General features: G+C 39.6%; 1 protein-coding gene across 2 annotated transcripts in view; it reads left to right on the forward strand.

The window, feature by feature from the left end:
• PREX2 (phosphatidylinositol-3,4,5-trisphosphate dependent Rac exchange factor 2) overlaps window positions 1-13,199 on the forward strand; it is a 334,883-nt gene that overhangs the window by 160,187 nt on the left and 161,497 nt on the right. For both annotated transcript variants that reach the window (XM_002710460.6, XM_089336348.1), the window contains exons 20-23: window positions 2,993-3,129; window positions 4,548-4,665; window positions 7,112-7,296; window positions 12,036-12,197. In XM_002710460.6, coding sequence (XP_002710506.2) covers window positions 2,993-3,129; window positions 4,548-4,665; window positions 7,112-7,296; window positions 12,036-12,197 — 602 coding nt within the window. The remainder of the gene's footprint in view (window positions 1-2,992; window positions 3,130-4,547; window positions 4,666-7,111; window positions 7,297-12,035; window positions 12,198-13,199) is intronic.

A 13,199-nucleotide genomic window follows, 5' to 3' on the forward strand; every position in this document is an offset into this window, starting at 1 on the left:
CAGGCATGGAAAGCCAAGACACTCTGGCAAAAAAAAAAAAATATATACACACACACACACACACACACACACCCCTAAATGAAAGATCTCTGAGTGAGGAAGGGAGGAGAGAACTTCCACTTTGACTATGACCTTGTCTAAATAAGATCGGAGTTGGTCACCTCAAAAGGCTTCCATAGCCTTGGCAACTCATGACAAGAGCCTAGGGTGATTACTGACACCAGAAACAAGAGTGTCAATTTGTTAAGTCAACAAGAGGAGTCACTGTGCACTTACTCCCCATGTAGGATCTCTGTCCTTAATGTGTTGTACTATGTGAATCAATGGTATAACTAGTACTCAAACAGTACTTTATACTTTGTGTTTCTGTGTGGGTGCAAACTGTTGAAATCTTTACTTAATATATGCTAAATTGATCTTCTGTATATATAGATAATTGAAAATGATCTTGATGAAGAATGGAATGGGAGAGGGAGCGGGAGATGGGAGGGTTGCAGGTGGGAGGGAAGTTATGGAGAGGAAAAGCCACTGTAATCCAAAAGCTGTACTTTGGAAATTTAAATTTGTTAAATAAAAGTTAAAAAATTTGATTCTTCAATCCCAATTTTCTTCAAGCTTCAGTTTAGCTAAGTATATAAGACTGTCTATTTGTATTTTATTTAACTATATATATGTATACTTGTGTTCCAATAACTCAAAGATGTAAATTTTCAGACTTAAGAACTATTTTGGGCTTTATAAATATAATTTCCTCAAATATTCCTATAAATCATGGAAATATTCTTACCATGAAATGAATTTTAAATTAGATAGTTTTAGCCACCGAAACTTTATACTGGGCCTGACATTTGGCTTAGCAGTTAAGACACTGCTGGGAATGCCCACATCCCGTATCAGTGCCTATGTCCAAGTCTCAGCTCCACTCCTAATTTCATCTTCCTGCTAATGTGCACCCTGGGAGGCAAAAGGTGATAGCTCAAGTACCTGGATCCTCCTACAGTGGGAGATGTGGATTGAATTCCTGGGTTCTAGTTTTGGCCTGGCCCAGCTCTTGTGGGCCTTTAGGGGAGTGAAGCAGCTGATGGGAGATTTTTTGTTTTCTGTCTCCACACCCTCTTCCCCTTTTTGTTTGGCCTCTCCCTATGTCTCTGACTGCCTCTCAAATAAGTAGAATAAATAAACAATTTATCTATATCTATGCAATCAAAATGACTGAATAGTTGCTGTTACCCAACTAATTCTATTCTCCACAAATTCTCTGGTTCCTGGCCCTTTGCACATGTTCTAAATTCTTTTTCTGAGAAAATCCATTCCACATAAGTTGCTAATTGACAAGTTTTTTTCCTTAATAATTTATTTTTATGTGAATATTAAATCGTTGGAATTTTAAAAAATAAAAGCGATTACTATGTCATTATTTAGAGATGTTGTAAAGAAAGATGAGGCACATTCTGACTTTCTCATTTTCCCATTATATATATAAATATTTATGTAATTATGCCATATATAACATGTAATGTATGCCAAATATATATAAATTTAGAAAATTAGATTGACTAGACATTTGTAAGGGAAAATAACTGATTAGCATTATGAAAGTCACTTTGCAATATTCCTTCAAACATTCCTAGGAAGGTAGGGAAATATTCTATTAATCACATAGATTGAATGATGAGTTCAAAAGCAGAAATACATTGAGAAGTTATTGGTATCAGAACCAAAGTTTTTAAGAACATGCTATCTAGACTGTCGCTCCCCCTCTTCGTGGAGGAACGACACAGGACCCTGCGCTGTTCTTTTGTCTGCTCGGCCCTCCCCGGGTTTGCTGCTGGTTCTTCCCGGGTTGGCTACCGACCCTTCCACCTCCGCGGGGGAGCGGCACACCGCCGGCCGGCTCTCTCGGGGGCTGCACAGGTGTTCCTTCAGATGTTCCCCTTAGATGTTCCTGGTGCATGTTGTCTCTATCCTCCTTTATAGTCCTCTTCCACCGATCCCAACTCTGCTACCCACACGCCAAGTACGCTGCTCTCCTCCAATCAGGAGCAGGTCCCACAGTTTATTGGTTGAACTGGAGGCAGCTGTGTAGAAGCTGTTTCCCTTCTCAGCGCCATATTGTGGGAGAGCAGATGCATAGAATAAGTCTTAATTCCAGTAACTTAGTCTAGTCCGAGTTGCTCCCAATTGCTCCCCACATAGACCTTTATTATGTTTTGAAATGGCCTCTCTTATTGTGTATATGATAAAAATGGATTTTTTTTTTGACAGGCAGAGTTAGACAGTGAGAGAGAGAGACAGAGAGAGACAGAGAGAAAGGTCTTCCTTTTCCGTTGGTTCACACCCCAAGTGGCCGCTATGGCTGGTACGTTGAGGCCAGCGTGCTGCGCCAATCCGAAGCCAGGAGCCAGGTGCTTCCTCCTGGTCTCCCATGTGGGTGCTTGGCCCAGGGACCTGGGCCATCCTCCACTGCACTCCCAGGCCACAGCAGAGAGCTGGAGTGGAAGAGGGGCAGCCAGGACAGAATCCAGTGCCCCAGCCGGGACTAGAACCCGGGGTGCCGGCACCACAGGCGGAGGATTAGCCAAGTGAGCCGTGGCGCTGGCCCATGGATTTTTTTTAAGATTTATTTATTTGAGATACAGTTACGGAGAGGTGGAGGCAGAGGCAGAGTGAGATCTTCCATCTGCCGGTTCACTCCCTAAATGGCTGCAATGGCTGGAGCTGGGCTGATTCGAAGCCAGGATCCGGGAGCTTCTTTCAGGTCTCCCACGCGGGTGCAGAGGCCCAAGGATTTGGGCCATCTTCTTGCTGCTTTTCCAGGCCATTAGCAGAGAGCTGCATTGGAAGTGGAACAGCCAGGACTCAAACCATTGCCCACATGGGATGCCAGCACTGCAGGTGGTGGCTTTTACCTGCTATGCCACAGCGCTAGCCCCTAAAAATGGATCTTCTTCCTGAATTTAGTTTTTGTCAATTTTCCCATTTGTCTTTAAAGGAACTGTGGCCGCAGCTGCTGGCCTTCACCCTGGACAGTGTATCATCAAAGTAAATGGAATCAACGTCAGCAAGGAGACACACGCGAGTGTCATTGCCCACGTGACAGCCTGCAGGAAGCACAGGCGGCCAACCAGGGTGAGCAGCTCTTTTCTTACCTGGGTCTGCTTGGATATTTGCTGTGAGACCTGGGGGACCCATGGGATAGTGCCAGAGATCGTGGTGGTTTCCAATGCTAAGTTCAGAATTAAGCCCAGCACTGTAAATCTCATGATGATTGCCTTATCTGCATAATTATAATTGTGTTTAAATGACTGTATTTTATTGTGACAATATTATTACTTGTTTTAAAAGTACTCAGGTTTTTCATATTTATCCTAAGTGTTTATCGAGGTAGAATCCAAATAACTGAATTATTTTCTTAGGATTGCTTTGGAATGTATGATGATCATTGTGTGTCTGCATGCATCGATTGTAAATACACTGCTTATTACAAGGCTTTTCTGAAAAAATGAAAATCGTGGGTGGGTTTCATATAGTCTCTGGTAGAGTTTTTTAACTGTTTGCCTTCTTACAGATATGCCAGTCAGAGAAATGATTACAAAAGCAATAAATCAGAAAAAAATTCACCTAAATAGTATACTCTGTCAGGTATCCATGCCACAAAAATGACCACTGCAAAGCTTAGTGACTTAAATAAGCAGTGATGATTTCTCTTGATTCTGGGGTGATCGTGACTAACTAACATTTTAATGATTTACAGCAGCATAATAAACACAATTGTAAGGCTAATACAGGAAAAAACCAGACAATACATATTGTACTTCAATAATGTGATTCAATTTGATTGATCGCATTTATCTTATCCAAGAGAAATGTAGACATTAAAGAAAGGCTGCTCTTTAAGCATTTATTTAGTGGCTATTTTATCTCTCTCATTTCTCTAAAGACTGGAAATGCTGTTTCAGTTTAAAATATGAGATGATTTATGACATGGAGAGATTAAAAGAGTTACATGACTTGGGGACTCAGTAAGATGAATGATCTTCCAATTTTCATATTGGTTTGCTTCAAGAAAGCAGTAAATGTATTAAAATATATGTGACTGTTAGAGCATTTAAGGAATTTGTACAGTTATAGATAATTAATTCATCAGAAAATGGTGGTTTATTTTAAGCTATATTTTATAATTCATTTTAAGATATCCTTGAGGAATTTAAGTAAGACATCTGAGAATACATCCTATTTAAAACATGTCCTTTGGAGCATGTCTTTGGAAGATAGAATTTACATAAAACACTATGTTTGGAAGATAAGCTTTAAGCTTAAAATATTTGTTAAACAATATAATTGTCATTGGTTTTCTGTTAGTCTCCAATGGTGATTATTTTCATTCAAATTTCATTATTTTTAAACAAATTTAATATTTCATTATTTTTAAACAAACTAAAGGAATACATAAAATGGCCAACCCTCTTTCTGAAGCACGAGAATGAAATGAATATGCTTTTAGGAATCACTAATAGTTCTGAGGCTTCTTTCCCCCTCATTTCCAGCAAGACTCCATACAATGGGTTTATAACAGCATTGAGAGTGCACAAGAGGACCTTCAAAAGTCTAACTCCAAACCCCCTGGAGATGAAGCAGGGGATGCCTTTGACTGCAAGGTAGAAGGTAGGTTCCTTCTTTTTCTCTCATTTGCTTCTCCCATTTTCCACTGTGCTCATGTCTACTCCCAAATATTGAAGTTCACTTTGTTATGTCATTTTCAAATAGATATCAAGTACATTACTAGTTATGTGTTAATATAACCATATCCTGTTGTTAGGCACTTTTAAAATAATTTACATGGCTGATTTTACTCAAAAGGGAATCTAATAAAGTAGGTATAGTAATTATCATCCTTATCTTAGGGGAGAAGAAATTGTGGCACATATGGTTTAAGGGACTTGCCCAGCCTAGTTAGATGGTACAGTAGGGATTGAATCCCAACTGGTTTCCTTGTTTGGAGTATTGTCAGGCCTTGGTACCACAGTGTGGCTCACAGACCAACAGGATTGCATCTCCCTGGAGTGAGAGAGGAACCTCAGCCCCTCCCCATCTATCTAATCAGAATGCCCTTTTCCTGAATTGGAGTGTGGCGTTTCAATTCCTGTATACAGTGTGTACTGATCAACCCTGTTTCTGTTTCCCTGTCTCTGTCATTAATTTATGATTAGAACCTTCTATTTTTCAGAAAATATATGATAAGTTATTGTGAATTGTGGTCAACCGATAAGTCGGGTAACACCAAGAACTTATTCCTTCTATCTTACTATGATTTGGTACTCATTATGCAAACTCCCTCTAGTTCTACTACCCTTACCAGCTGTAGTAGTTACTGTTCTGTGTTCCTATTGAGGCTTGTTTAGGTGCCGCATATGAGAGAGAATATGCAGTATTTGTCTTTTTGTGCCTGGCTTATTTAATTTAACATCATGACCTACAGTTCCATCCCTTCTGCTGCAAATGGCAGGATTTTATTATTTTTAGAGTAATATTCCCTTGTGTATGTATACTATGTTTTCTCTATCCATCTGTTGATGGGAACTCAGGAAGACACTTTACTTATCATCACTGGTTTATTTTAGAGGGTACAAAATGAACAAGCAGCCGAAGAGGTGCATAGAGTGAAGTCCACCCGTCTGGAGCACAAGAGTTCTGTCCCCATGGAGTCTGGCTAGCACCATGCTCCTGATGTGTGGAAGCTCTCCAAACTCTGTCATTAGAGGTTTCCATTCTCTAGACAGGATTGACTAAATTATCAAGCGTTAATGACTGACTTGACTCTCTAGACCATGTCCCCTTTCCAGAGGTCTAGGGATGGGGCTGAAATTTCCAACCCCCTGGTTTTGTGGTTGGTTCCTTTGACCATAGCCTCCATCCTGACACTAACTGGGGGCTTGCCCCAGGTCACCCACTTGCATAACCTCTGGTGTGTAAGAAAGGAGCACCTTATGAATAATCAGAGATGCTCTTGTGTCCTCTGTCACTCAGTAAATTTCAGGGGTTTCAAAAGCTCCTTGTTAGGAACTGGTGACAGACACCAAAGAGTTATTTCTTGTTGCATAATTCCTATACAATTGATCCTATGGGAGATGCTTAGGAAGAACTGTTTTTCTTTTTCTGGAAGGCTGCTTGGTTGGATCCTACTCAAATCATGGGCAATATCAGAAATACATCAACCTTTTTGGAGCAGTGATGGCATTATGATAAGACAACATTATTCAAAAATAGGACAAATCTCAGGATGTTTGTCCCAGGCTTTTATTCTGCATTTGGAGTAAATCAACCTTGGGGCCACACTGGAAGGTAGATTGTTTGATAGGATGCTCTGGAAATTGATTTGTAGCAATTCTGAGACTTAAGTTTGCTTTAAGGTAAATCAATATTCTGCGTTTACCTATTTAATTTAATTCTGTTTTTGCTTATTTAATATTTGCTGCTAGCGCTCCCAGCAGTTTCTCACTTAAGATTTTAGGTGTTTTGTCACCAGTAGACTATAGGCTAAGGTAGACATTCCTGATGGAAGTTTTATTATAGCAAACAATGGTGAATTTTCTCAATGAGCTCTTCCATAAGATGCTGTGTGGGAAACTGCAGGCACTCTGTCTGCCAAGAAAAAACATTCTTGTACCTCCTGTCTGCTTCAGTATGGCCTTATTTATGTAGTTTTTACTTCTTTGAGAAAATGCTCATCCAAGGTTTGAAGTAATTTTAGAAACTCTGACTTTAAGTCCTGCATGTTTTAAATAAAAAAAAAAAACACCACAAAACTGCATGTATAATGTTTATATTGGCACAAAAAAGTAAACATATGGTCTGCAGATCAAAGAACATGCCTAAAGATAAGACTAGTCATGTTGGGATGGTGAGATTTGGATCACTTGGGCATTCCTTTTTTTTTTTTTTTTTTTAAGTTCTTGTTTTTAAAAATGTTAAGAATAGATGCTTCATTTAACACATCAGATTTGGCCTTCCTTTAAAGAACTCTTTATAAATAATTCAGAGAATCTAAATTATTTGAGAAGACGAACAGATCCTTCACAAATTGTCTGAATTAAAATTGTCTTTATTCCAGAGGTCATTGACAAGTTCAACACCATGGCCATCATTGATGGGAAGAAGGAGCATGTGAGTCTGACGGTGGACAACGTCCACCTGGAATACGGGGTTGTATATGAGTACGACAGCACAGCTGGGATAAAGTGCAACGTGGTGGAGAAGATGATCGAGCCCAAAGGGTTCTTCAGCTTAACTGCTAAGGTATGCGTGACCCTGGGAACACAGGTTCTTTGTTCTACATAAAGCAATTGGAACTTTCCCCACGTTTACAAATGTAGATAGCTATACATTTTGTGATGTTAGCTCATTCAACTTCTTTATTCATCCCCATTGTTCAGGATGTATACAGTCTTCCTTTTATCAATGCTTTTGGAGCACTACGTTAAGTTAGATGGAGCTTGCCCAGACAGGTGTTATCTGATGTCTCAAAGACTCCACTGCACTTAAGTTGGCTGTGTCTGTTATTCAGTATCATGACTATGTTTCAGGTGGTTTTCATAGCAAGTGGTGCTTTTTTTGAGCTCCATTTAAAAAAAGTTAGAAATGATTTTTATTTTGTTCATTTACTTGAGAGGCAGGGAGACAGAAATAGAGCTCCAATCCACGGATTTGCTTCCCAGATGCTAGCAGTAGTCAGGATTGGACCACTCCGAAGCTGGAGCCAGACACTCAATTCTGGTCACTCATGCAGGTGGCAAGGGGTGCTTTTTAAAAATCCATATTTAGGCATATAGGGATATAGGCAAGGGCTCCTGCTGAACTATGGTCCTTTACTTTTTTTTTTAAGATTTATTTTATTTATTTGAAAGAGTTACAGAAAAAGGCAGAGACAGAGAAAGAGGTCTTCTATTAGCTGGTTCACCCCCCAAATGGCTGCAGTAGTTTAGCTAAGATAATCCAAAGCCAGGAGCCAGGAGCTTCTTCTGGATCTCCCACATGGGTGCAGGGGCCCAAGGACTTAGGCCATCCTCTGCTGCTTTCCCAGGCACATTAGCTGGGAACTGGATCAGAAGTGGAGCAGCCAGGACTTGAACTGGCACCCATATGGGATGCCAGTGCTACAGGTTGGGCTTTTAACCTCTGTGCCACAGTGCTGGCCGCAATCTTTTACTTTTTAGTTGAACTCTTTATTTAATGGAGCAGTAAGCCTTTAACTGTAATGTAAATTAAGGTATGTTATCTCAACATTTTTAAAATATTTTTTAAAAAAATAAAATATACCTATATTTGTTTTACATAGAATTTTCTAATATTATGCATTCATGTAAATCCTTTTCAAAACATAGTGCTTCTGTTGAAAATATTCCTAAATCATTTTTAAAGTTGTACACTCTTGTAGAATTTGAAAACAGAAAAGATATTTTTATTTCCTTGTAAAAATTGATACTTGCTGATGTCACAGTTTTTTCACTGGCCTATTTCTTCCTTACAGTGTTCAGAATTTTCTTTTATCAATATGAAATGTTTCACCTGAAAAAGAAGGAAATAAGTTAATTACATGAAAAAATAAATAAATATACATAATCCTCTGGAGAGTATTTGAAGTTGTAAAATATGAGGATTTCCATATTTCATAAAACTTCAGGGAACCTGGGATCAGTGTATAAATAGTACCTCAGACATTTGTATAACTCTCAGTTGGGAAGGACATCACCATAAGGTCCTTTGTCTAAACCAAGATGGGGAGGGAGGAAGGAAGATTATTTTCAAATGGATAAAACATGTGGCACCAAAGAAGTGACTCTGGGCTTGCTTTTCATGGCTCTTCTACCAGGAAAATCCATCAGACTCCTACTGTGTCCACTGGTCTGGGTTTTAGTATTTCGTTCTTCCTTTATATTGTGCTGTGAGAATTCAGACTTGACAAGTAAGAAAAATGAGATGTAGCTTCCCTGCTTTGATTTTGTTGTTTCAGATTTATATAATTGAGGTAGATTTAGCATCTATAATATTCAATTTTCAAATTTTAGTGGGAAAAATAATATAGAGATCCAAATTATCTATCTTAAAAATATTTTTACATTCTGAAAGTTCAATTTGATAAATCCCACCTTTATGATTGTGGGGAGCAACTCGGACTAGACTAAGTTACTCGAATTAAGACTTATTCTATGCATCTGCTCTCCCACAATATGGCGCTGAGAAGGGAGTAAACAGCTTCTACACAGCTGCCTCTCGCCAATTTGATTGACTGAGCTGCAGGAGCTGATCTTGCTCCTGATTGGAGGAGAGCAGCGTACTCGGCATGTAGGTAGCAGAGTTGGGATTGGCGGAAGAGGACTATAAAGGAGGAGAGAGACAACATGCATCAGGAACATCTAAAGGGAACACCTGAGGAACACCTGAGCAGCCCCCGAGAAGCCCCCGAGAGAGCCGGCCGGCAGTGTGCCGCTCCCCCGCGGAAGTGGGGAAAGTGGCCGGGGGGACCGCCCTTCCACAGAGGTGGAAGGGTCGGTAGCCAACCCGGGAAGGACCAGCAGCAAACCCAGGAAGGGCCGAGCAGACAAAAGAACACCGCAGGGTCCTGTGTCGTTTCTCCACGAAGACGGGGAGTGACAATGATGGCATTGTATGCATTTATCTCTTGATTAAAATATATGTTTTCCACGTTAGTGCTACTACAGCTACATTATGAGGATTGCGATGGAGCCAGAAGCAACATGGGATTCTTAGCCTTACCTGGCCTAAACCATCAGTGCCCTCAAGGAGAGGCAGCATAATGTGTGAAGCACACTTCTCCCCCAGCCATCAGCAGAAGAACCCTAAGCCTTCCCTTAACGTAGTTTTCCCTCTGTCTTGCCTGACAAGCTTTGACTCCCACTTGTCTTCACCCTCACCCTGTTCCCTTGCTTCCAAGCAAACAAGCAAGCAGGGGATGTGTTTTGACTCTGTCTCTCTCTCTCTCTCTCTCTCTCTCTCTCTGTCTGTCTCTCTCTCACACACACACCTCTTTGGGTAAAATTTGGCAAACATGGAGAAGTTTTAAGTAATGATTTATTCATCCTCATCATATTACATGGAAGTAAATACTGTATTTTGACATACTTCTAATGTTTGAACATTATGGCATAGCTATTGTTTTTGCTTCAATTTTCTATCAGCTTGAAGTTTTTTCAAAAACCTAAATGACCTTTCTTCGCCCTGCTTCAGTGTGACACAAAGTCTCGTCCCACCTGCTTTTAGGTTACAGGAAGAGGCTGGAGTGTAGAGTGTACCTTTTGTTCTCCTCACACCTATTAAACAAATAGTACTGTAATGCTGTCCATCCTAAATGAGGAATACATCTTTGAAAAATACCAAATTCTGCCTTAACTAATGGAAAATATAGTGGGTACATTGCAGTCAACCAATGTCGCTCTGGTGACTGGGTAACTAACAAAGCAGTTTCTGCCTGTGAACACAACAAAGGCTTTAACATCCTTAAAAAGAAACAAATTAATGAACTCAATTTGTGGCTTAAAATTGGATACTGATTTACAATGAATTTCAAATAAAGGACATTAAGAAAACAAACAAAAATATATGTTTTCAAAATGTCATGCCTTCCCACACACATAATAAAAGTTTGGGACCAGGTAATTAAAATTATTATGCCTCATTTTCTTGCTATTTCAGATTTGCAAATTCATATCAATTTTTAAAGATTTATTTATTCATTTGAAAGGGAGAGAGAGAGTGAGAGAGAGAAAGAGAGAGAGAGATATTTTCCATCCACTAGTTTAATCCCCAAATGGCTGCGGCTATTCCAAGTGGAAGCCAGGAGCGTGGAACTCCATCTGGGAGTGGAAGGGGCCCAAGTAACTGGGCCATCTTTCTTCTGTTGCTTCCCAGGTGTGTTAGCAGGGAGCTGGATCAGAAGCATACCCAGCCAGGACTTGAATCTGCATTTCAATAAGGGATGCTGGCATTCTAAGTGGCAGTTTAATCCACTACACCACGGTGCCCGCCCTACACGGATTTTTCTATATGTGACAACTGTATAAGTTAGTACTGCAAATATCCATTTCTATTTTGCATGTGAGAAAGTCAAAGAAATTATGACATTTGGCCAAGATCACATGGCTCATGATAAAGTCAGCCATGAGTTCTAGACTGCTGGTTAAACAAAACACTCATTTTCCATTTTCACCATAACAGGGAAACAGAGGTAGTGAGGAAACTCAAATAAACATAACTTCTGTACATTGTGTGACTCACAGGATACTGTAAAAATATAATTAAAGATACAACCAATCCTTGTGGTCTCTGAACAACCACTGATGCTACCCATAAAGATATCACATAATTAACTTTCAGTTCATTGGAAATTCTCAGTGATACATTTTACACTAATTGCTCACCCCCAGTACACACTGCCTTACCATTGATTCAGATGATCAATGAAACTTACTAATTGAAAACATCAGGTGGTTGCTTTTATCTGAACTTTTGTCAGCTGGAGCTCAGACCCTCCAAGTCATTTGTACTTTATCAATATAACTTCATTTATTGATTTGCTCAGCAAGCATTTGTTAAATGCAATCTCTATGCTGGGCTCTCTGGAACAAGCAAGAATGCTGTTGATTTTCCTTTTTCTTTCTTTTTCTTCTTTTTTTTTATTCTACCACTAAAGTAAGAGAAAATATTCTGAGTGACATCAACTGAAATATAAGAGATGTATTCCCTTATCACAATTTATTGATTTGTCCAGCAGAGAGTCTTTGAAGTCCACTCACCTCCCCAAGCAAGCTTTTATAGCCAGCAGACAGCACAACTTCAGATTGTAAACAGACAAGTCAAATCATTTCAACAACTGTGTCTCCATGAGCACAGTAACTCCGGGAAGCTACTAAGAGCAGAGCAGTCATGAAATTCACCTGTGTTGTTAACTTACGAAAACTTTATGTGGCTACTGTTGATGGTTTTATTCCATGTGTGTGGATGTGTGTTTTTCATGATAGATTCTTGAAGCCCTGGCAAAGAGTGATGATCATTTTGTACAAAACTGCAGCAGCCTTAATTCTCTCAATGAAGTGATTCCCGCTGACCTTCAGAGCAAATTCAATGCCATTTGCAGTGAAAGAATTGAGCATATATGTCAGAGAATATCCAGCTATAAAAAGGTAAGGATTTTATAAATAAATGTAATTATCATTGAAATTTTATTTAAATGTCAAATATAAATCAATTCTTGGTGTTTTTTACTTATCAGTATTTGTGATCCACTTTTTTTTTTAAAATGATAATATGTATATAACTACATAATTCTCTTGGTCCATTTTCTGATGCTATAAAAAATATTCAAAATCAGGTAAACAATAAAAGTTAACTTAATTCACAGATCTGGAGACTGGAAAGCCCAATATCCAGATGAGAGAACCTGATGAGGGCTTTCCTAAAGACAGATTTATTTATGTACGTATGTATAAGGCAGAGAGAGAGTGAGAGTGAGAGCGAGAGCAAGGGACAGATCCTCCATCCACTGATTCACTCCCCAAATGGCCAAGATCTGGGGCTGAGCCCAGTTGAAGCCTGGAGCCAGGAACTTCATCATGGCTTCCACATGGGTGACAGGAACTCAAGTACTTGAGCCACCACCCACTCATCATCCTGGCACATTATCAGGGAGCTGGATCAGAAACGTGGGAAAGCTCAGAGTTTCATGCAGGCCACCTAATTCTGAAGTCAAATTTTAAATGACACTATAGCTCTTCTTTTCTTTTCCTCCCAATAAAGGGAATAAAAGCCCTCAGTCAGAAAGTGCATGGCCCGTGATGGTTTTAAGTTGATTGATTAGTTCATTTATGTGACATAAGCATTATTCAGGATACTAGGAATTCAAATGGGGGAGATAGCAGAGAAAAAAGTAAATGCCTACAAAGGGGAAAATCGAATATTGAAAAACATTATGGAGAATTCCTAATAGGGAGATATGTTAGAAGTGCCTCTTGAGACTGGGTGGCAGGAGAAAGCCTCTTTGAGAAAGGTTGTATCTAAATGACAAATTAAACTTTCCATTTGAATTGGAGGATCATCATCTAGGTAGAAAGAACAGCTGGCTGTGGTGGCCAGGATGAGAGTGGCCAGGCTTCAGAGTGTAGAAGCTTAGGCATGAGCCAGTCAGA

This window comes from Oryctolagus cuniculus, chromosome 6 (genome assembly GCF_051225735.1).
Source record: "Oryctolagus cuniculus isolate XC-2025 breed Fujian yellow rabbit chromosome 6, ASM5122573v1, whole genome shotgun sequence".
Classification (NCBI taxonomy): domain Eukaryota; kingdom Metazoa; phylum Chordata; class Mammalia; order Lagomorpha; family Leporidae; genus Oryctolagus; species Oryctolagus cuniculus.